Below are 25675 nucleotides of genomic sequence, written 5' to 3'. Positions count from 1 at the left end.
TCTCTTTTTTGATGCCGCCCCCAGAACAAATCACTTCTGCATTGTCCATAAAGTCCAGGTTTTCTCAGGATGGCCTTGCCCAATAACAGTGAAGAGGCCAGATGCATGAGCTTAGGCTGTCTTTTATCATCATCATCAACAACATCATCATCATTATAAAATTTTTATTCATAAAACATGAAACTCAGTCAACTGAACACTCTGAACACAATTGCCTGGAACTAATGGTTGACACGGGTTGCTGCCAGCAACATCATCATCATCATCATCATCATCACTATTATTATTATTATTATTATTATTATTATTATTATTATTATTATTATTATTATTATTATTTCTGTCTTAACGTCTCTCTGATAAGTTAAATGAACCAATGGCAAGGTACATATAGGCCAACTGTTAGACAACACATTGAAGCAGCTCTGTGGTTTCTTTCTCTCTTTCTTTCTTTCTTTCTTTCTTTCTTTCTTTCTTTCTTTCTTTCTTTCTTTCTTCTTTCTTTCTTTCTTTCTTTCTTTCTTTCTTTCTTTCTTTCTTTCTTTCTTTCTTTCTTTCACACAGGTAGGAAGAGCAAACATTAAATTCAGACCCAATTGCCTGTGGGAAAAGGTCCTTAGAGTAGCCTCCTAAAGAAATCATATTTTCTCCTCTCCCCCCCCCCCCATTTGTTCATGTCCATGTGAACTGCACATCCCTCCAGAGTTTTTTTTTTCAAAGGTTTTGCAGAAGTGGTTTGCCATTGCCTCCTATCTAGGGCTGACAGAGAGTGACTGGCTCAAAGTCATCTGGCTGCCTTTGTGCCCAAAGAAGGACTAGAACTCGCCGTCTCCTGGTGATTGACCCAAATTCACCCAGCTGGCCTTCCGCCTAAGGCAGGACTAGAACTCACAGTCTCCTAGTGATTGGCCCAAAGTCACCCAGCTGGCTTTCATGCCTAAGGCGGGACTAGAACTCGCCGTCTCCTGGTGATTGACCCAAAGTCACCCGGCCGCCTTTCATCCTAAGGTGGGACCAGAACTCACCGTCTCCTGGCCCAAAGTCGGCAGGCCCTGAATAAAGCAGATGAAGTTAGGCACATCTGGCGACCAGATTAACCTGGATGAAATGCCTACACACATGTATTAACCCACAACCCCGGTCTCAGCAGCGCCCCCTGCTGAGAGAGCGCAGCACGACTGAGATAAACCTACGGAGACCGTTCCAGTTAAATACAGTAATTGAATGGTTTGGCAAGGCCGGGAATATGTTTTGTTTTGTTTTTTTTCCCCCGTTAAGACAGCAGCGAAGAAAAAAGCAAGCGAAATGAAAACGAATGCAAGCACCAGCATTCCCACAGCAGCGATCCCAGCCTTCTGCTACACACAGCGATGAAGACATAAAACGTAACGCCATGCTCGTTTCTCCGCCGGCTTAGAGATGAGACAACAGGGGTAGAGTTACATTTATTCCAGGACTAATAAGACTGAGTGGATCTCTTCTTTTCTCTTTTTTTTTTCCCCCCGGCCCTTTATCGTTCTAAGAAATGCCAGGAATCGTATGGCCTCAGGAAGAAGACAGGAGTTTGATGGCCGTGAGGCATAAAGGATGCCATTTCATATTATAGGTATCGTAAACAGCCAAAATGGCCCAAATTGGGCCTTAAAGTGTCCTAGGGAGAGTTTAATATGGACATCAAGTTTGCTACAGCAACAAATTCCACAGGAAAAAATAAAGCAATCTTTCCTTTCCATCTTCCGGGTGCTTTGGGACTGTGTTTTTCATGCTGGTTAGGAATTCTGTATGGATGGATGGATGGATGGATGGATAGATAGATAGATAGATAGATAGATAGATAGATAGATAGATAGATAGATAGATAGATAGATAGAGGGCTTTTTTTCTCATAGAATGCTCAGAACGGAGTTCCGGCACCTTTTTTGGATGGAACCTTGTAGGGTAGGCAAGGCGGATTGTATGACGTGTGAGTTCCTACACCTTTTTCTTTTACAAAAAAAGCACTAGATAGATAGATAGATAGATAGATAGATAGATAGATAGATAGATAGATAGATAGATAGATAGATAGATAGATAGATAGATAGATGGCTTTTTTTCTCATAGAACGCTCAGAACGGAGTTCCGGCACCTTTTTTGGATGGAACCTTGTAAGGTAGGCAAGGCGGATTGTATGACGTGTGAGTTCCTACACCTTTTTCTTTTACAAAAAAAGCACTAGATAGATAGATAGATAGATAGATAGATAGATAGATAGATAGAGGGCTTTTTTTCTCATAGAACGCTCAGAACGGAGTTCCGGCACCTTTTTTGGATGGAACCTTGTAAGGTAGGCATGTGTGAGTTCCGACACCTTTTTCTTTTACAAAAAAAGCACTGGATAGATAGATAGATAGATAGATAGATAGATAGATAGATAGATAGATAGATAGATAGATAGATGGCTTTTTTTCTCATAGAACGCTCAGAACGGAGTTCCGGCACCTTTTTTGGATGGAACCTTGTAGGGTAGGCAAGGCGGATTGTATGACATGTGTGAGTTCCGACACCTTTTTCTTTTACAAAAAAAGCACTGGATAGATAGATAGATAGATAGATAGATAGATAGATAGATAGATAGATAGATAGATAGATAGATAGATAGATAGATAGATAGATAGATAGATAGATAGATGGCTTTTTTTCTCATAGAACGCTCAGAACGGAGTTCCGGCACCTTTTTTGGATGGAACCTTGTAGGGTAGGCAAGGCGGATTTTATGACGTGTGAGTTCCTACACCTTTTTCTTTTACAAAAAAAGCAATAGATAGATAGATAGATAGATAGATAGATAGATAGATAGATAGATAGATAGATAGATAGATAGAGGGCTTTTTTTCTCATAGAACGCTCAGAACGGAGTTCCGGCACCTTTTTTGGATGGAACCTTGTAAGGTAGGCAAGGCGGATTGTATGACATGTGTGAGTTCCGACACCTTTTTCTTTTACAAAAAAAGCACTAGATAGATAGATAGATAGATAGATAGATAGATAGATAGATAGATAGATAGATAGATAGATAATAGATATTGATTTCTACATTTACAATTCATAAGTGCTTGGTAAATGATGCGTTGTCTGGTCCATTTGTTTTACTTAATAAAACACATTCAATTCCTAATCTCTACCCCCTTTTTCCAGCCATTGATAAAATACATCCCATATTTGAAAATATTCTGTGTCTTTTTTTTTACTTTAATCTTCAGCGTAAGTCTATCCATTTCTGCGCATTCCGGCATTTTCTTGATCATCTCTTCTTCAGATGGTGTTTCTTCATTTTCCCAGTACTGAGCAAATGCAATTCTTGCTGCTCTTAGTACATGCAACATTAAATATACACTTTCTTTATCATATTTTCCTGATAACACACCTAATTAAAAAAAATAGTTCTGGTTTAAAATCTCCATGTTTTCTTAACATCTTTTTTAGCCAAATATGTATTTTTGTCCATTTTTAATTATATTATTATTATTATTATTATTATTATTATTATTATTATTATTATTATTATTATTATTATTATTATTATTATTTTATTTTATTTTATTTTGCTTTAGGGCACCTCCACCAAAGATGATAGTACATGCCTGGTTTTTGATTGCACTTCCAACAGTTACTAGGCACGTTATTTAAACATTTTTTTCTAATCTCGCAGGTGGTTAAGTGCCATCTATAAAACATTTTATATCAATTTTCTTTATAAGTAGTTGCCATTGTCAGTTTGCAATTTATCTCCCAAAGATTTTGCCAATTTTTTCTAATTCTGTATTGTGCCCAGGAATTCTGGATCTTGTTGTTTCAACGTGGCTAAGGGGCATCAGCTTGAGGAAGTTTTGTTGCCCCCGAATTGTTGAGTTTGCATGGCACACTGAGCCTGGATGTACAGGCAGTCTATTCATCTTACGACCACAATTGGGCGCAAGATTTCTGTCGCTAAGCGAGACAGTTATGACTTTTTTAGGCCGTGGCATTCCATTCCGGCCAGCAAGAAAACGGGTTATGCATCGGTCGTGCGGATTTGCCCCAAAACGTCAGAAAGAGAGCGGGAGGTGTGGGTGACCATGGCTGCTGCGCGGTTTCGGCAGGCAAACCCGGTTGTGGTGTGCGGCACATCTGCCCTTCCTGTGCTACCTCTTTTGTCTGCTGCGTCTTTGAGAAACTGACTTGTCTCCTAATCTGATTGTGATGTTCGGCTTTATTGGTGTGGGGCATGAAGAGAGTCTGTCAGAGAAGCCGGAGGACATTCTGGAATAGATCATCCTGCAGGAATTATCACTTGGGGTTCATTAGCTGGGGAGTCCATCTGTTTCTCTTCCCTTGCTCTGATCCCTAAGAGATGTCTCCAGGCTATCGCTCTTCGTTGGGGACTTTGGGGTGGCGAGAAAGATGGGGGCTAATGAAGGATTTTGTGTTCTATCACGCTGGTCCTCCCTCTTCTCTCTTTGTCTCTCTCTGTCTCTCTCTCTTTCTCTGTCTGTCTGTCTGTCCGTCCATCCATCTACCTACCTATCTATCTCTTTCTCCCTCTTCTGCTCTCTCTCTCTTTCTTTCCCTCTCTTTCTCTCCTCCCTCCTTCCCCTATTTTAAGAAGAGGTTTCCATAAGGATATTGTGAGAGCAAGAGAAATGTAGCTGATTTTCATGAAACTAATGTAATTTTTTAACTCCAGAAAACAAATATGGACTTCAACCTCCTATATACTTGGATGAAAAAAAGAAAAGGGGATGGGATGGGATGGGATGGGATGGGAAAGGAAGGAAGGAAGGAAGGAAGGAAGGAAGGAAGGAAGGAAGGAAGGAAGGAAGGAAGGAAGGAAAAGGGGAGAAGAGAGGAAGGGGAAGTAGAGGGGAAGGAAGGAATGAAAAGGGGAGGAAAGAGGAAAGGAAAGAGGAAAGCAAAAAGGAGAAAGGAAAGATAAAAGAAGGAAATGGAAGGGAAGGGAAAGGAAAGGAAAGAAAAAAGGAGAAAGGAAAGATAAAAGAAGGGGAAATGGAAGGGAAGGGAAACAAGAAAAGAAAGATAAAAGAAAGGGAAATGGAAGGGAAAGGAATATGGAGAAGGATGGATGGAGGAAGGAAGGAAAAGGGAGGGAGGGAGAGAGGAGGAAAGGAAAGGGGGAAAAAACATTGCAACCTTCATTAGAAAAGCATATTTTCATATTACTTTGGCTTATTAATTCCTGTGTGGGTGCATGAACACTGGAGGCAGAGGGGAACGGCATGTGCATGATGGTATCCTGGTGTGGTGTGTGTGTGTGTCAGAGCAGCGTTCAGTGAGGGGAGTGACTGTGGTTTCGCTGGAGGCCATTGCAGAGTTAATACATACCAGGTAGTCCTCGACTTACAACCATAAGTCGTAAGTCGGGACAGTGATAAATCAGGTCACCTGTGAAGTGACCTGATTGTGTTACCTTTTTTTGTGGCACTGGTTGTAAAGCGAGTTAGCCTTTAAGCGAATCCTCACTTCGCTACGGGCATGTCTTTGCCCGAAACCAGAAGTAAAGGCTATTTTTCAGCCACACAGTTGTGAGTCACAAGTGTGGAATGCTGCAAACAGCAATAATGAATCTCGAGTGCTTGAGGTTTGGTGACATTGCATTAGTAGTGGTCAGATCTAGAACATTCTAGGTTAGTCTGTCAGAAATTCAGATGGTTGCTAAGCAGCCACTCATAAGTCAAGGTCTATTTGTAGACCAGGGGTCTTCAAACATGGCCCTTTTATGACTGGAGGACTTCAACTCCCAGAATTCCTCAGTCGGCCATTTTGATGAAACTGCAGGCTTGGATGCAGACCAGGGGTCTTCAAATGTGGCCCTTTTATGACTGGGGGACTTCAACTCCCAGAATTCCTCAGTCGGCCATTTTGATGAAACTGCAGGCTTGGATGCAGACCAGGGGTCTTCAAATGTGGCCCTTTTATGACTGGGGGACTTCAACTCCCAGAATTCCTCAGTCGGCCATTTTGATGAAACTGCAGGCTTGGATCCAGACCAGGGGTCTTCAAATGTGGCCCTTTTATGACTTGGGGACTTCAACTCGCAGAATTCCTCAGTTGGCCATTTTGATGAAACTGCGGGCTTGGATCCAGACCAGGGGTCTTCAGACTCAGCCCTTTTATGATTTGGGGACTTCAACTCCCAGAAATCCTCAGCCAGCATCCCTGGCTGAGGAATTCTGGGAGTGGAAGTCCACAAGTCATAAAAGGGCCAAGTTTGAAGACCCCTGTTGTAGATAGGTGGTTTCCCTCACTGAGGTGGTCATTGCTCACAGTTCTAACAGGATGTGTATAAATCAAAAGAGCCCCAGAATTACTGTTGAGTTACTGCCCTTTCTTCATATGTACACGGCTTATTTAAATTTGCTTCACCTCATCACTGCTGAGTAAAAAACCCTTCAAAGCTGATAGTAAAGGTAGAAAAAGAAACAGGCATGATTCTGAAGGACCATAGCTCTGTAAAATTGGGACCTTATAAATCGCATTGCATTTATTTAAGATGCATGGCAGAAGACTGAAAGGAACCAATAAAAAAAATCAAAATAATTTAACTTGGAAGAGGTCTGGAAGAAAGCCTTGCCAATTTTATGAGCCTCGGGCATTCAAGGTCTCCACAAAAGGGAGACCCAGCAGATTCATGTTTACTGATATGGAACATTTATGTGGCTGCCCAACTCAAAGATTGTGCAAAATTGGAAAATGGTATTTGATCCCCAGTTATTTAAAGCTTTAGAAACCATAAACAAAACTCTATCTGTCTCTTCCTATATTTGCAGTATCTATCTTTCTATAGTATTTATCATCTGTCTGTCTATCTATATATCTATATCTATCTATCTATCTATCTATCTATCTATCTATCTATCTATCTATCTATTCCTATATCTGTAGTATCTCTCTTTCTATAGTATTTATCATGTCTGTCTGTCTATCTATATCTATCTATATCTATCTATCTGCCTGCCTGCCTGTCTGTCTGTCTGTGTCTGTCTGTCTCTCTGTCTTATCTATCTCTCCCTATATCTGTAGTATCTCTCTTTCTATAGTATTTATCATGTCTGTCTATCTATATCTATCAATCTATCTGCCTGCCTGTCTGTCTGTCTGTGTCTGTCTGTCTCTCTGTCTTATCTATCTATCTAATAATAATAATAAGTTGGAAGGGACCTTGGAGGTCATCTAGTCCAACCCCCTGCTAAGGCAGGAAACCCTATACCATTTCAGACAAGTGGCTGTCCAGTCTCTTCTTAAAAAGAATCTAAATCAATCTATCTATCTATCTATCTATCTATCTATCTATCTATCTATCTATCTATCTATCTATCTATCTATCTAATCTATCTATCCATATATCTGCAGTATCTGTCTTTCTATATTATTTAGCTCTATCATCTATCTTCCTATATCTGCAGTATCTCTTTCTACAATATTTATCTCTATCATCTGTCTATCTATCAGATCTATCTATCTATCGATCTATTCAACTCTGCCTGTTTATCCATCTTCCTATCTTTATCAGTATTCATCCAACTTTCCACTCCCTGTCTGTCTAGCTATTTCTGTCTAGCTTTCTTATATGGCACTTCAGAGTGATCATATCTCAAAAATAATACAATCAATAACAAAAATATAAACTATCCTGTCAGATCACACTGGGAAAAACTCATCTAAAATAATTCATTACCACTTAATACAGGGAGAGAGAAGCCAATTCTTAGTTACTTTTTTCGTATCTTGTTCTTCGAAAGAAAATGAGTAATAACCAGGGCATCTGGGAAGTTTTCACATCATGCTAAACTAGTATATTGTTTGTTTGCATTTGTCTTAGCAAGGTGTAGGAATCCAACCCTTGTCCTTGTAAATTTAGGATATCTGGGTTGTAGACATCCAGAGAGACAGTAGATGGCAGTAGTCATCCAGAAATCTGACTCTTTGCTGCCATCTAGCGATCAGTCAAATTTTACAATCCTGATATGTAAGCAAGCAAAGCAAGCCATCACTTTATGCTTACAGTCATGTATTCTTGTACTCACCTTAGTGATTTATTTTACAAAACCATGATTTCTTTAAGCAAATGTTAATGCCATTGGAAAACTACCCCATGCTTCAGAGACAAATTCATTCTTAAAGCTCAGGAGTTCTTATTAGTTTTCCTTGGCAGGTGAGGGATGCTGCGGTATTTACAGGAACGTGAAGTGTAATGGTTGTGCTATCTATATTTTAGAACTTAATTTAAAATTGTCATGGAAGCTGAATAAGCCTTGCCTTAAGAAGAAGAAGAATTATTTCTCCTTGTTATATTTGTAGAATACTAATTCCAGCCTCTCCTTTGGGTTACAAAGAAAGGCCTAAGTGATCCGTTTATGGGCAACCCTAACCTCATCTCCCCTTTTCAAAAGAAGGTTTCCAGGATATCATACTTCTTCCTTGCTCTTTATTCAAGATAGTAATCAAAATGCAAATAACCTGACCCAGCTAATGTTTTGAGGTGTATTGTGCTGCAAATGAACGGCGTAGCAGAATTAAAAAGCGAGAGATTGCTCGGGAGAGAATAAGGCACCAGTTGGCAGGGGGGAAAAATCAGTTCAGTTTGGAAACAAAGAAATGGCCAAGGATTTTCTTCAGAAAAAGTTGTGTTAAAGGACCATCAACTTATTCAGTGACTGAATCCCAATTGTAGGTTTTTTTAGATGAAAACAGGAAGACACCAGTTGTAAATATTCGACAGAATAACAGAATTGGAAGGGACCTTGGAGGTCTTCTAGTTCAACCTCCTGCTCAAGTGGGAGATCATATACCATTCCAGACAAATGGTTGTCCTGTCTCTTCTTAAAAGCCTCCAGTGTTGGAGCATTCACAACTTCTGGAGGCAGGTTGTTCCACTGGTTAATTGTTTTCATTGTCAGGAAACTTCTCCTTAGTTCTAGGTTGCTTCTCTCCTTGGTTAGTTTCCATCTATTCCATCCATTGTCCTCAACTTAGGACCACAATAGAGCCTGCCCATCATGCTCATAAGTCATGACAGTCATAAAATGTGACAGATCTGATTTTATAACCTTTTTTTTTTTGCAATGGGTGTCAAGCAAAAACACCATGGCCGTTAAATGGACCAATCAAGGGACGCAGCTTTGCCTAAACCCAGACATGCAAGTTTTCAGCAAAACCATCATAAAATGTGGTTTTGGGAGGTTGTAAACACCGCCATGTTGCCGACCAGTCATGTGACTGCAGGGGGTGGGGCCTGGCCCATTGGAACTTGGAATCTGGGTTGTAAGGAACCCCGTGGTAGACCCGTCGTAATTTCGAAATGACCAGTCATATGTTAAGGACTACCTGTGCATTATTTGGAAATGCAAGGGCTGCATATTGTAGGTGTGACATGGTAAAGAGTTCATAGCAGTTGTAGAACTAAGGGTGGCTGCAGGTTGTGGTTAAAAAAACTCAAGCCACAATGGTTTGGTCAAAGATTAACTAGTTTTGAGTGAGTGTGTGTGTGTGTATCTGTGTGTTGCATGCACATCTTCCTTTCCTTGATGAGTTTCCATCCGTTGCTTCTTGCCTTCAGGTGCTTTGGAGAATAGTTTGACCCCCTCTTTTTTGTGGCACCCCTCAAATATTGGAAGACTGCTATCCTGTCACCCCAAGTCCTTCCTTTCATTAAACTAGACATACTCAGTTCCTGCAACGGTTCTTTGCATATTTTTAGCCTCCAGCCCCCTAATCATTGTTGGTGCTCTTCTCTTTCTAGAGTCTCAACATCTTTTTTTATAATAGGATGACCAAAAACTCGATGCAGTATTTTAAGTGTAGTCTTACAAAGGCTTTTATAAGGGTGTACTAACACTTCACGTGATCTTCATTCTGTCTCTCCGTTAATGCAACTTAGGATTGCGTTGGCTTTTTTGTGGCTAGCCACACACTGCTGGCTCATTTTTAAGTGATTGTTCACTAGGATTCCGAGATCCCTCAGGCAGTTACTGTTATTGAGCCAAGTTTCACCTAATCTGTACATTTGTGGGGGGGGGGGTTGTTTGCTTTTTTGCCTAAGTGTAAGATTTTACTTTTCCGTACATTGAATTTCATTTTGTTGGATAGGGCCCAGTGTTCAAGTCTGTCAAGATCCAGATGGATCTTGAGCCTATCTTCTGGTGTGTTGGCTGTTCCTGCAAACTTTGTGTTGTTTGCAAATTTGGTGTGTTCCCCCTCTATCCCCTCATCTAAGTCATTTATGAAGACGTTGAAAAATACTGGGCCTAGGACAGAACCTTGTGGCACCCCACTGCTCCCTTCCTTCCGTGTAGATGTAGTTCCATCAAGGACTACTCGTTGAGTACAGTTTGTCAGCCAATTACAAATCCATCTGGCGGCGATGCTGTTTCCCCCATTATTATTTTTTTAGCATACCAAGAAGTAAGTTGTTCTGTTCCTTCTGTAGGCAAATTGATGTTTGTCGAGGTCCGGTGGGAGACATGTCCTAAGATGTTGGAGAACCGGTCTTTCAAAGCATTTCATCACTACAGACATTAATGCAACAGGTCTGTAGTCATTCAGGCACTCAACTGCTGTTTTCTTATAGAATAGAATAGAATAGAATAGAATAGACTAGACTAGACTAGAATAGAATAGACTAGAATAGAATAGAATAGAATAGAATAGAATAGAATAGAATAGAATAGAATAGAATAGAATAGAATTACACAATAGAGTAGAGTAGAGTAGAATAGAATATATGAAAAGGAATAGAATAGAATAGAATAGAATAGAATAGAATAGAATAGAATAGAATAGAATAGAATAGAATAGAATAGAATAGAATAGAATAGAATAGAATAGAATAGAATAGAATAGAATAGAATAGAATAGAATAGAATAGAGCTGGAAGGGACCTTGGAGGTCTTCTAGTCCAGCACCCTGCTCAAACAGGAGAACCTATACCAGCTCAGACAGGTGACTGTCCAATCTCTTCTTAAAAATTTCCAGTGATGGAGCGCCCACAATTTCTGGTGGCAACTTCTGTTCCACTGGTTGATTGTCCTCACTGTCAGGAAGTTTCTCCTTAATTCCAGGTTGCTTCTCTCCTTGATCAGTTTCCAAGCATTGTTTCTTGTCCTTCTCTCTGGTGCTTTGGAGAATAATTTGACCCCCTCTTCCTTGTGGCAGCCCCTCAAGTACTGGAACTCTGCTATCATGTCCCCCCAATTTCTTCTTTACTTTAGACTAGCCAGACCCAAGTCCCGCAGCCGTTCTTCCTATGTTTTGGTCTCCAGGCCTTGGATCGTCTTAGTTGCTCTTCTCTGCACTTTTTCCAAGCTCTCAAACATCTCTTTTGTGATATGGTGACCAAAACCAGCTGCCGTATTCCAGGTGTGGTCTTACTAGGGCTTTGTAAAGCGGTAATAGCACTTCGCTGGATCAGAGAGAAACCTCCCTGCTTCCGAGTGGACCTCTGCTGCCTTCCAGGAGTTTTTCATTTCCAGCTAACAGATTTGACGGAACCTTTTTGGAAAGTTCCTCCTCAGCCAAAAGTTTCCCGCTGGCGAAGACAGGCATACAAGCCCAAAGTGCGTTGACGGTGTTTTGATCCACATCTGTTGCATTCCAGAATCGGTTCACAGGGCAGAAAATGTGGGCTTCCGGTGCAATTTACACGGAATATCTGTCTGCGCTTTCCATTCACCACTTGTCAACACCCTGCCTTTGATTATTATGAGTTGCCCGCTCCTCAAAGCAGACCTTGCCAGAGAAGTGGGCTGAAAATCAATATACAAGAAGCCGCCATGGATTCTTTCGGATGTTTTCAGTTTATGATCAAGGATAATTTTTAGGTTCCAGTTTGGAGCCTCTGTCCTGAAGGATACAGGGGATCCTCAACTTAACACCATTCATTTATTTAGTGACTGTTTGAACTGAAAAAAGTGACTTATGACCATTTTTCACACGACTGTTGAAGTATCGCCATTCCATTCCGTTCCATATTTTCTATTTTATTCCATTCCGTTCCATATTTTCTTTTTTTTTATTAAAGAGTTTTACAAAAACAAAATTTTACAATATATCCCCAAATCCCACCCACCCCAAACCCACCCACTTCACCCCCCCCCACTTCCCAGAGCTAAATACAGGATTATAGTTACAATAATCATATTCTAAATAAAAATTATGCATAATATACAATTAACCAAATTCATAATGCGCTTTAACTCTCTTTTAACATAACTACCAACAACGTACCAATAACAATATCCCACTAAAATCTACTCATAAGCTAAATGGTACTTTTTAGTCCCATATTTGTTTTGAATATAATTTATCCATCTCCTCCAAACTGAAATATATCTTTTCCGTTCCATATTTTCTATTCCATTCCATTCCATATTTTCTTTATTCTGTTCTGTTCTGTTCTGTTCTACTCTATTCTACTCTATTCTATTCTACATTTCTCTATTTCTTTTCTATTCTGTTCTGTTCTATTTTTTCATTTCTCTATTCTATTCTTCATTTTTCTGTTCTATCCTACTCTACTCTATACTGTACTCTTTCTCAGAATCGGAAAGAGTGGCTCTCAACGGGTCCACAATTCTCAGAACGAATGCTAACGACCAGATGACTGCAAGGAATATAATTTGTTCCATCCTCCACCAGGATAGATGAATCATAGGCCATTTGTCCGACAGCCATTTGTCTAAAATGGTATAGCGTTTCCTGCCTCAGCAGGGGGTTGGACTAGATGACCTCCAAGGTCCCTTCCAAGTTTGTTGTTGTTGTTTATTATTCAGCGGCTCTTTGAGTCCTCCTAAATGAAAACTGTAGCTCCTGCAAGCTACAACCACATGATTTCCCCCCCCCCTCATTTGAAACCTAGGAAAAGGGTTAATTTCCCCCCAGGGTGGCATTTCCTGTTGCCAGCTTGCCTTCCTTCCATGTCATCTCTTCTCCTTTGATGAATGCTTCACCTGCCACCATCTGTGGTCCCAGCACTTAAAATTGCACCGGCCTAGCTTCCTAACCAGGGCCAAAGTAAATTAGAAAACAAAGTGGTTTCTCAAGGCACAATTCCAGTGGTCCCGTGGAGACTAATGATGCATCAAGGGGTGGGCGAAGAAGGTCTTTGAAGTTGCTTGTCAAATTTGTAACAGCTCGCCGGGAGGACGGTGTTTCTTCAAGCTCGGTGTGACCTTGCTAAGCTCTAGAGGTTGCAGCCCAGGGCACATGTCCTGGTCCCCCTCCCCTCGGCTATTTCTTCGGACGGAGCCCAATCAAAATATTGAAAATATTGACTAACCCCCCCAAGGAGGGGGGAGAACCTCTTTGGTGTTTGACCTTTGAAGCAATCTAGGACCGTCAATAAAAAAAAAATTGGGTGGTTAGATGGTCGGGCCTGCTGCCAATTTTGCTGTCGGGAGGATTTTGAGCCTTGAAGCAAAGATCTGAGTAACCATGGCAACCAGGAAGTCGGCTTCTGCAATCCCGCAAGCAGGAATCCATAAATCAGAGTTGCCTAAATGCAAACGCGGAGTTGCAGGTAAGAGAGGATTGCCAGGGGATGAAAACTGGCTTGCAAAAGGATTCCTTTGGAGGAAGGGATGGCCACCTCTTGAGATGGCAAAGCAGATTTTACGCAGAGCCCTAAACAAAGATAGATAGATAGATAGATAGATAGATAGATGATAGATAGATAGATAGATAGATAGATAGATAGATAGATAGATAGATAGATAGATAGATAGATAGATAGATAGATAGATGGATGGCAGAGGGAGAGAGATGATAGAGATGGAAATAGATATGGGAGAGAGAGAGAGAGACAGGCAGGCAGGCAGGCAAACAGGCAGATGAGAGAGAGAGATGGAAATTGACAGATAGATATAATAGACAAACATAGATGAGAGAGGGAGAGAGATGATAGAGATGGAAATAGGCACAGATACGGTAGGTAGATGGATGGATGGATGGATGGATTGACAGACAGATAGATAGGCAGGCAGACAAACAGATGAGATATATAGATGGAAAAGGATGGATGGATAGATAGATAGATAGATAGATAGATAGATAGATAGATAGATAGATAGATAACTTTTATTGTCATTTTTTACTGTGGGCACAATGGCACATATTAAAAATGAAATTTAGTTGTTTGCTCTCAAAGTGTACACATATTTAAATATACTATATTCAACATATGTATAGACACACACCCTACATATACATAACAAATAAATATTAATCACTGTCCATCTTGAATACATAACGGAAGGAGGAAGCTTGAGAGTTCACAAGGTTATTGCTGTATGGAATGAAACGATGGCTGAATCTGGATGTTCTGCTTCGGATACCACGGAGCCCCCTCCTCCCAGAAGGGAACAAGGAAAACAGGTTGTGAAGAGGATGTGTAGCGTACCAGATAATCTTGTGGACCTTGCTCAAGCAACGCTTCTGTGCTGTGTCCTGGATGGAGGGGAGGGAACTGCCAATGATCTTTTCTGCCGTCCTCACCACTCTCTGCACCGTCTTCCTGTCTGAAGCAGGGATGCTTCCAAACCAGACTGTGAAGCCGTACGACAGGATGCTCTCGATCGTCCCCCTGTAGAAAGTGGTCAGGACAGGAGAAGGAAGACGTGCTTTTCTCATGCAACGCAGAAAATGCAGGCTCCGCTGTGCCCGTTTCACCGGTGTCTCGCAGTTGAGCGACCAAGCCAGCCTACTTGTTAGGGATGTCTTGCAAGGAAGGAAGACGTTAGGGTTTGGATGGGTGGATTTGCAGGTGGTTTTTTTTTTAATCTACCTGGATCAGAGGTTTACAGCTGTTACTTTTTATACAGGGTTTTTTGTTTGTTTTTTTAAATGTAATGGATGTTCAGTCTAATGATCAACAGATGCTAAATACAAGGGCAGTGAGCATCATTGAAGGTGTCTCCAACCGTGGCAACTTTCTTAAGACTTGTGGACTTCAACTCCCACAATTCTGGCTGGCTGGGGAATTCTGGGAGTTGAAGTCCATAATAAATCTTAAATTGTCTGGAGATTCTCACTCATCCAGGTCGAAGTTGTCTCAAATGTGCTTTTCCCCCCCCCCGCCGCCCCCATCAAAAGGCAACTGGACTTTCTTTAATTATTAGACTGTTCAGTGGATCTGGTTTCAGCTGCGTGTTTCTTTAAGCACAGCACACATTTTAAAAATATAAAGAGAAGGAGAAACAGAATGAAGAAGAGGAATAGTGTCCTAACAACATTCAGAACAGAGTTGCTGTCATTCCTGTAGGAAAGGAGGGTAAATCAGATGCCTTTTTAATGTAAGATGGGAGCAAACCAAGGGTCTAACATTTTGTGTCAGCTGATGGAGATTCTCGGTCATCTATTTTAGAATGGAATGCAATAGAACAGAACAGTACAGAACAGAATAGAATAGAAAATATGGCATAGAATAGAATGGAATGGAATAGAATAGAATAGAATAGAATAGAATAGAATAGAATAGAATAGAATAGAATAGAATAGAATAGAATAATAGAATAGAATAGAATAGAATAGAATAGAATAGAATAGAATAGAATAGAATAGAATAGAATAGAATAGAATAGAATAGAATAGAATAGAAAATACGGAATAGAATAGAATAGAATAGAATAGAATAGAATAGAATAGAATAGAATAGAATAGAATAGAATAGAATAGAATAGAATAGAATAGAATAGAATACAACAGAACAGAATAGAATAGAATAGAATAGAATACAACAGAACAGAATAGAATAGAATAGAATAGAATAGAAAATACAGAATGGAATAGAATAGAATAGAATAGAATAGAATAGAATAGAATAGAATAGAATAGAATAGAATAGAATAGAATAGAATAGAATAGAATAGAATAGAATAGAATAGAATAGAATAGAATATGTGCCATAGAATAGAATAGAATAGAATAGAATAGAATAGAATAGAATAGAATAGAATAGAATAGAATAGAATAGAATAGAATAGAATAGAATAGAATAGAATAGAATAGAATAGAAAATACAGAATGGAATGGAATAGAATAGAATAGAATAGAATAGAATAGAATAGAATAGAATAGAATAGAATAGAATAGAATAGAATAGAATAGAATAGAATAGAATAGAATATGTGCCATAGAATAGAATAGAATAGAATAGAATAGAATAGAATAGAATAGAATAGAATAGAATAGAATAGAATAGAATAGAATAGAATAGAATAGAATATGTGCCATAGAATAGAATATGTGCCATAGAATAGAATAGAATAGAATAGAATAGAATAGAATAGAATAATTAATTAAATTATTATTATTATTAAATTAATTTTCTCCCAGCCATAAACTGTTGTCTCTTACTTCATTCTTAAACTCGCTAACTGTATTTTTAGCTTACTGAAAAATCAGTCGTAGCCTTAAGATGGGAAAAGAACCCTTGAAATAAGCACCAGTTCCAGGATCGTAACTTGCAGATCCCTGTACTAAGTTACTTGTTTGCTACACTCAAGTATTCATTCATCTTGATCTAAAACAATACAGATAGTCCTCAACAACGGTTCATTTAGTGACCATTCAGAGTTACAACGGCACTGAAAAATGAGGACCATTTTTCACCGTTACAACTTTTGCAGCATCCCCATAATCAAGTGATCAAAATTCAGCCACTTGGCAACTGACTCACATTTACGACGGTTACAGTGTCCCGTGGTCATGTGATTCCCTTTTGCGACCTGCCAACCAGCAAAGTCAGTGGGGGAAGCCAGATTCACTTAACAACCGGGTTACTAACTTTAACAACGGCAGGGATTCATTTAACAGCTGTGGTAGAAGAGCCTTGGTGGAGCAGTGGGCTAATGCCTCCTTAAGTCACACCAGCTGCCTGCTATTAGTGCAGGTTCGAGTCCCACCAGGCTCAAGGTTGACTCAGCCTTCCATCCTTCCGAGGTAGGTAAAATGAGGACCCAGATTGTTGGGGGCAATTAAGCTGACTTTGTAATAATGCCGCTTGGGGGTGTGTGAAAGCCCTAATAAGCAGGCATATACATAGAATGAAGGCTATTAAGCACACTGGTTTGTGCTTAAATTGTAAGCCGCCCTGAGTCTTCGGAGAAGGGCGGGATATAAATGGGATTAAAATAAATAAAATAAATAAATAAATAAAAATGGGGCAAAACTCATTTAACAAATGCCTCACTTAGCAACAGAAATTTGGGAGCTCCATTGTGGTCGTCTAAGTCGAGGACCCCCTGAATTCCTGCCTTTGACTGAGTAAACATGCAAGCCTTCATGGAAAGCCACCAACAAACCACAAAGCAATTATATACCGTAGTCTTTCCTCCTTTTCTTTTAAAAATAGACTCGTGAGGCAGTCATTGTTGGCCGTGAATCAATGTTTACGTTACCTTCCTTAGGCAAAATGAGTAAAAGCTATTTTTTTTCCATTTTAAAAAGCAATCCTAATTCTCGTTAGCATGAAACAGCATTATTAGAAGCACACTTGCAAGCAAGGGTGCTTTGTTGTATATTTGGCTGAATCTGAAGTTATTTGCCCACTTAGTCATCATTATTCTAGTGTTTTTGTGGCAGGTGCAGGCCGGAAAAACAAGGATCAACAAGCGCCATCTTGTGCGATCAGTATCTGGGTCTCACTGGCATTTTACATGTCCGCATAGAACAGGGGTCTCCAGTGTTGGCAACTTTATGACTTGTGGGATTCAACTCCCAGAATTCCTCAGCCAGCCATGCTGCCTGAGGAATTCTGGGAGTTAAAAGTCCACAAGTCTTCAAGTGGCTGGGGAATTCTGCTTCATGCTGGCTGGGGAATTCTGGGAGTGGAAGTCTAGAAATCTTCAAGTGGCTGGGGAATTCTGGGAGTTGAAGTCCACCAGTCATAAAGGGACCATGGTTCCCCCATGCTGGCTCAGGCATTCTGGGAGTTGAAGTCCATCAGTCATAAAGGGGCCATAGTTCCTCCATGCTGGCTCAGGCATTCTGGGAGTTGAAGTCCACCAGTCATAAAGGGACCATGGTTCCCCCATGCTGGCTCAGGCATTCTGGGAGTTGAAGTCCATCAGTCATAAAGGGGCCATAGTTCCTCCATGCTGGCTCAGGCATTCTGGGAGTTGAAGTCCACCAGTCATAAAGGGACCATGGTTCCCCCATGCTGGCTCAGGCATTCTGGGAGTTGAAGTCCATCAGTCATAAAGGGGCCATAGTTCCTCCATGCTGGCTCAGGCATTCTGGGAGTTGAAGTCCACCGGTCATCAAGGAAGCCATGGTTCTCCCATGCTGACTCAGGAATTCTGGGAGTTGAAGTCCACCAGTCCTAACTGGGCCATGGTTCCCCACCTCTGTTTCAGATTGATTGGCATGTGTCGAGCACAGAGAACTTACCCAATTAGTCATCATCTTCGTTTTATCTGTTTTCCAGGAATTACCAGTTCTCACCTAAAAGCAGACCAGGCTTTGCTCCACAGTAAGAACGAATGTTCGGCTTCGGCTGCAGTGACACGTCGGAAACCAGCAGCCCTCAACGGCATTGCCGTCTCTTCAACACCTATCTTATCACTCTTACCTTCTCCACCACCAGCAGAAACAGGTAAACGGGTTTCCCATAATTTTGCTTTCCCCCCCCCCAACTTTGCTCCCAAACGCACCTCGAAAAATTCAAGCCGCAGAGCAAGACGGGGCTTGCCAATCGCGAACATTTTAATTTAATTTAATTTATTAATATTTCTATACCGCCCTTCTCCCGAGGGACTCAGGGCGGTGAACAGGGCAAGAATAAAAAGACAGAATTACAAAAGTTAAAAAATAATTAAATACATGCCCACTAAAAAACAATTAATACATAGTAAAAACCTCAATAAAATACAATAAAAACCCCACCAATCCCCCATCAGGCCAGGCCGGCTTGTTCGAACAAGTATGTTTTTAGATCGTGGCGAAAGGAGCGAAGATCGGGCGTCATCCGGAGCTCAACCGGTAGCTGATTCCATAGTACCGGGGCGCCCACAGAGAAGGACCTCCCCCTGGGGGCCACCAATCGACATTCTCTGATCGGTGGCACCCGGAGGAGGCCCTCTCTGTGGGAGCGCACAGGGCGAAGGGAAGTTGATGCCGGCAGCAGGTGTTCCCTAAGGTACTCCAGACCCATGCCATGTAGGGCCTTAAACACCATTACTAGTACCTTGAATCTCACCCGGAAGACAACTGGTAACCAATGCAGCTCACGGAGCAGAGGTGTAATATGGGAGTATCGGGAGACTCTCAACACAACTCTCGCGGCTGCATTCTGTACCAGTTGGAGCCTCCGGGTGGTCCTCAAGGGAAGCCCCATGTAGAGAGCGTTGCATTAGTCTAGACGAGAGGTCACGAGCGCGTGAGTGACCGTGCATAAGTCATCCCGGCTTAGATAGGGCCGCAACTGGCGCACCAGGCGAACCTGGGCGAAAGCCCCCCTAGTCACAGCTCCTATATGGTCTTCCAAGGTGAGCCGTGAATCTAGGAGGACTCCCAAGTTGCGAGCCCTATCTACGGGGGGTAATAATTCACCCCCCATAGAAAGAGATGGAATATCCGAATAAACCCGGGATGAAGGTATGCAAAGCCAGGTTATTTTGAAGATAACCTTTTACGAAAAGAGAAGAGCTGCCCAACGACAAATTACCTACAGCTGGTCCTCGACGTACGACGCTTCATTTAGTGACTGTTCAAAGTTACGGGAGCACAGAAAAAAAAATCCTTCATCACACACCCGTCTTGAAGGATGCAGGTGCTCCTTGACTTAATACCATTCGTTTAGTGACCGTTCTCACTTCCAACTGCAACTGGAAAAAGTGACATGATGGTTTTTCACACTGACAACCGCTGCAGTGTCCCCACGGTCACGTGATCAAAATTCAGACCGTTGGCAACTGACATGTACCTATGACAGTTGCAGTCTCCCAAAGTCATATGATTACATTTTGTGACCTTCTGACAAGCTGAGTCAATGCAGGGAAGCCAGGTTTCCCTTAACAACCCTGCTGCTAACTTAACAACTGCAGTGATTCACTTAACAAGGGTGGCAAGGAAGGTCGTAAACTGGGGCAAAACTCACTTAACAACTGTCTGGTTGGGCAACATAAAATTTGGGCTCCGCCGTGCTCCTGAGTCGGAGACTAGCTCTATAGCCAGGAAGAATATATCAGAATTGAATCATACTAATAACTGATGAATTAAAGTAATTTCCAATGCCTTAATTATATCCCCACCAGCAGGAAGAGTAGAGTATATAGAGTAGAACAGAACAGAACAGAACAGAACAGAACAGAATAGAATAGAATAGAATAGAATAGAATAGAATAGAATAGAATAGGAAAAAATGGAATGGAATGGAATAGAATAGAATAGAACAGAACAGAACAGAACAGAACAGAACAGAACAGAATAGAATAGAATAGAATAGAAAATATGGAATGGAATAGAATAGAATAGAATAGAATAGAATAGAATAGAATAGAATAGAATAGAATAGAATAGAATAGAATAGAATAGAATAGAATAGAATAGAATAGAATAGAATAGAATAGAATAGAATAGAATAGTAAAGTAGAACAGAACAGAACAGAACAGAACAGAACAGAATAGAATAGAATAGAATAGAGCTGGAAGGGACCTTGGAGGTCTTCTAGTCCAGCCCCCTGCTCAAACAGGAGAACCTCTACCATTTCAGACAAGTGACTGTCTAGCCTCTTCTTAAAAATCTCCAGTGATGGAGCGCCCACAATTTCTGGTGGCAAGCTGTTCCACTGGTTAATTGTCCTCACTGTCAGGAAGTTTCTCCATAATTCCAGATTGCTTCTCTCTTTGGTCAGTTTCCAACCATTGTTTCTCATCCTTCCCTCTGTTGCTTTGGAGAATAGTTTGACCCCCTCCTCTTCTTTGTGGCAGTCCCCCAAATACTGGAACACTGCTATCATGTCTCCTCTATTTCTTCTTTTCTTTAGACTAGCCAAACCCAAGTCCCGCAGATTAGAACCAGCCCTTAATGAACATTTTCTGATGGGTCCAGGATCCATAATGTAAAACACTGGATTATTCATATTGTTGGATCACATTAATTTCATGTTATCCGGACCATTCCAGTTTGTCTGAATCTTTCTTTGTCTGAGACTGGTAGCCCTTGATTTACCAGGACAATGGGAACCAAAATTTCTGTTGCTAAGCAAGGCAGTTGTTAAGTGAGAGTCTTGCCCAATTTTGCAACTTTTTTCTACCGTGATTGTTAAATGAATCACCACAGTTGTTCAGCGAATCATAAAGTCAATAAGTAAACCTGACTTCCTCCATTGATGTTGCTTGACGGAAACCAGCTGGGAAGGTCGCCAATGAGGAAATAATAATAATGATGATGATGATGATGATGATGATGTTGGAAGGGACCTTGGAGGTCATCTAGTCCAACCCCCTGCTCAGGCAGGAAACCCTATACCCTTTCAGACAAATGGCTGTCCAGTCTCTTCTTAAAGACTTCCAGTGTTGCAGCATTCACCGCTTATGGAGGCAGGTTGTTCCCCTGGTTAATTGTTCTCACCGTCAGGAAGTTTCTCCTTAGTTCCAGTTTGCTTCTCTCCCTGATTTAGTTTCCATCTGTGGCGCTTCTTGTCTTGCCTTCAGGGGCTTTGGAGAAGAGCTTGACTGCCTCTTATTTGGGATACTGGAAGATGGCTATCATGTCCCCCCCTCGTCCTTCTCTTCGTTAAACTTGACATACTCAATTCCAGCAACTGTTCCTTATATGTTTTAGCCTCCAGTCCCCTGATCATCTTTGTCGCTCTTCTCTGCGCTCTTTCTAGAGTCTCAATATCTTGTTTACATCGTGGTGACCAAAACTGGATGCCGTATTCCAAGTGTGGCCTCACCAAGGCCTTGTAAAGTGGTATTAACACTTCACGTGATCTCGATTCTATCCCTCTGTTAAGGCCGCCTAGCACTGTGTTGGCTTTTTTGGCAGCTGCACCACACGGCTGGCTCATATTGAAGTGATTGTCCACTTAGGACTCCGAGATCCCTCTCACAGTCACTACTATTGAGCAAGGTACCCCCTATACCAGGGGTCAGCAACCTGAAACAGTGAAAGAGCCACTCAGAACCGGCTCCCTCACAAAAGGAAAAACTGGAAGCCGCAAAAAAAATGTGTGCGCATGCGCGTACATGTGCGCATGTGCAGAACAGGGTTTGACTGAAGAGTGGAGCCAAGGCGAGATATGCAGCTATCCTGCATATTTGAATTGATTGGTTGAACTTTTTTAGTCCCACTTTTTTTTTTTGGACTGCACATGGCAGAGGACTGGGAGCCACAGGAGATGGCTGAAAGAGCCGCATGACTCATGGACTTCAACTCCCAGAATTCCTGAGCCAGCATGGCTCAGCTTGGAAACCTCTCCTTTTTCCCTCAGCATGGCTGGCTCAGGAATTCTGGGAGTTGAAGTCCACTATACCTGCACATTTGGTTTTTCTTCCCTAAATGTAGAACCTTACTTTTTTCACCATCGAATTTCATTTTGTTAGACAGCGCCCAGTGTTCAAGTCTGTCCAGATCCTGGGAGGCTGCGACCATAAGTACATGCCAATTACTTGGGGGGGGGGGGGGCGCTGCAATGGTCATAAATGTGAGGACCGGCTCTTGAGTCACTTTTTTTAGTGCCATGGTAACTTCAAACAGTGACTATAAACCGGGGGTGTGTGTCTTCAAACATGGCCCTTTCATGACTTGTGGACTTCAACTCCCAGAATTCCTCAGCCAGGCAACCCTGTAGATTGGGCTGAGAGAGGGGGGACTGGCCCAAAGTCTCCCAGTTGGCTTTCATGGCTAAGGTGGGACTAGAACTCACCGTCTCCTGGTGTTTGGCCCAAAGTCGCCCAGTTGGCTTTCATGGCTAAGGTGGGACTAGAACTTACCGTCTCCTGGTGTTTGGCCCAAAGTCGCCCAGTTGGCTTTCATGGCTAAGGTGGGACTAGAACTTACCGTCTCCTGGTGACTGGCCCAAAGTCACCCAGTTGGCTTTCATGGCTAAGGTGGGACTAGAACTCCCAGTCTCCTAGTGATTGGCCCAAAGTTGCCCAGCTGGCTTACATGGCTAAGGTAGGACTACAACTCATGCTCTCTTGCTGACAGGCTTGGTGCCTTAACCACTACACCAAACTGGTTCCTCTTAGTCCTTTGTCTTTTAAATTATTACTAGTCTATTTTTTCTGGCCAGAGTGGGATTGATGTTACCTCCTGACTTTGCATGTTTTATGGATTCTGTACTGACTTGAAATCTTGTTGAGTGTGGCAGGCTATAAATAATTTAAATGGCTCTGATATAAATAAACTAGTTTAAAGACTTGCTGATATGAGTCCATTTTTCTTAGGAAGGGCAAAAAGCATCTGGATTGCCCAAGCTAATTCCTTCTAAAGAACCTTAACTCCAGAATGTTAGAAAATAAAAACAGAATTTCTCTGCAAGATTCTCCCTCCGAATCTATTCATTGTCTCAGCATCCTCAGGTAGAATTAGTGACAAAGGGACAAGTATCAATGACTATAATTTTAGATGTATCTTCCCAATAATTCCAAAATGCTCCCTTTTCCGTTTTCCTAGGCCCGGGGTAGGCAACCTTGGCTCTTTTACAACTCGTGGACTTCAACTCCCAGAATTCCTGAGCCAGCCTGGCTCAGCTTGGAAACCTCTCCCTTTTCCCTCAGCATGGCTGGCTCAGGAATTCTGGGAGTTGAAGTCCACAACTCATAAAAGAACCAAGTTTGCCTACCCCGGGTCTAGGCCATTTTTTTTTTCAACTTTTACTCATGAATATCTATGGCAATTCTCAGTCATCCAGGTTATGGTTGTCCCACAGGCATTGGTGGGATTCAGCCGGTTCGCACCGGTTCAGTAGAACCGGCAGCTAAATTTTGCTGAGTTCGGACAACCAGCTGAATGCACACTGCTTCCAGAAGTCCAATTTAGGCCTCGGAGGCCTGGAGGAGGACTCCCAGGCCTAGAATTGCCTGCCGGAAGTGCATGGATGCCACTTCCGGAAGTCCATTCTAGGCCTTGGAGGCCGGGAGGAGGCCTCCCAGAACGTCTCACCCAAAATGCATGGATGCCACTTCCGGAAGTCCGCTCTAGGCCTTGGCGGCCCAGGGCTGCATCCAATAAGAGAACTGGTTGTTCAGGAATTTGAATCCCACCACTGCCCACAGGTGCTTTTTTCACGAGACACCTGGACTCCCCACCACCCAGTCTGAGCTGAAGAAGCTTCTTGGATGAGAAGCGAAACGTCTTCAAAGAAAAACAAAGTCCAGTTGCCTCGGGGGGAAAAGCACCTTTGGGACTCTACTCGTGGATTTTCAGCTTCCGTAAATGTTGACTTTGGCCCGCATTAATCATCATTCATCAGATATTTTGCAGGGCGGCGTGTTGGGTAACCAATGTTCCCCATCTTGCTCGACTCTTGACCAGGGGTAATCTCTCTTCTCTTTTGTCTTCTCCAGCCAGCTCGACCCTGAAGAAGAGATTCAAGCGGTGCGAAATCGAAGCAATCCAGTGCGAGGTGCGTAAGATGTGCAGCTACACCAAGGTCCTCTCCACAAAGAAGAACTTGGACCACGTCAACAAAATCCTGAAAGCCAAACGGTTGCAGAGACAATCCAAGACGGGGAATAATTTTGTCAAGAAGCGGCGAGGCCGTCCTCGGAAACAGCCCCCTTCGTTTGACGACGACTCCAGAGACCAAATGCCTGTGCTGGAGAAGTGCGTTGACCTGCCTTGCAAACGAGGTCAGCGGCTTCTCTTGAACTCGGCGGTCCTGGAACAGGCAAGCGGTCAAGATCCGGTGGCAGCCACCATTGAGGCGGTGGTGCACATGGCCCGAGAAACTTCTCAGTCTCCCCTCCTCCCGGTCCCTCCGCCTCGGACGCCCAGGGTCGGAAAGCGGAAAAGCAAGTCACAGCCGCATCCAGAGGACGAGGAAGATGAAGTGAAGGGGAAAAGGCATCGGAAAAACAGAGGGAGTGAGAACGAACACCTTCCCTAGTGTCCAAGATGGTCAACGCAAGACAGGAGGGGGAGAAACGTTCCGCCAGTAGGCCAGAGTGGACATTTCTACAGTCTCAGACTCGCTCTGGATGTCAGTAGCACAGCAGTCCTGAAGAATCCAGATGCAATTGGATCACTCCCTTGTCATCATTACAATAAGAACTCAACTGTGATGGGAACCCCTTGGTTAATAACAGGGGAGGAGGTACGGAAGACGTTCTTCAAACTTAACTGAGTTTCGCTTTTTTTTTATGTTCTTGTTCCGACGAGTCACCCTTGTTCTTGCGTCTCCAGAAGTCGTTCTCCCCCCCCACCCCCCTGATGGTAGGAGAACGTGGTGTCCTTCCTTACCAGTGTGGTCAACATCTGTTCTCAAATAATGTTCTTGCCCCCTTTTTCGGTAGATCATTGAAATCACCAGCAGCATTTCGGGACAGCAAAAGGGGTGGGAGGAATGTCTTCCCCCCGCTCACTGCTCTTAAGTCACAGGAGTTCTACCCGGCAACTGAGATGCCAGGTTACATCTGAAAATTGCATCCCCTTTTTTCAATAATAATAATAATAATAATGCAAGTTCCTCAA

General features: G+C 42.2%; 1 protein-coding gene across 1 annotated transcript in view; it reads left to right on the top strand.

Annotated features, from left to right (window-relative positions):
* SETBP1 (SET binding protein 1) overlaps positions 1–25091 on the top strand; it is a gene marked incomplete at its 3' end in the record, with an annotated part of 252576 nt that extends 227485 nt beyond the window's left edge. Inside the window, exons 3-4 of the mRNA XM_081319238.1 lie at positions 18458–18625; positions 24550–25091. Coding sequence (XP_081175364.1) covers positions 18458–18625; positions 24550–25091 — 710 coding nt within the window. The remainder of the gene's footprint in view (positions 1–18457; positions 18626–24549) is intronic.
* Positions 25092–25675: the final 584 nt, after the last annotated feature.

Source organism: Vipera berus (assembly GCF_964194415.1).
Source record: "Vipera berus genome assembly, chromosome: 2".
NCBI classification, from domain to species: Eukaryota; Metazoa; Chordata; class Lepidosauria; order Squamata; family Viperidae; genus Vipera; species Vipera berus.
This window is presented reverse-complemented; position numbering and strand designations above follow the sequence as displayed.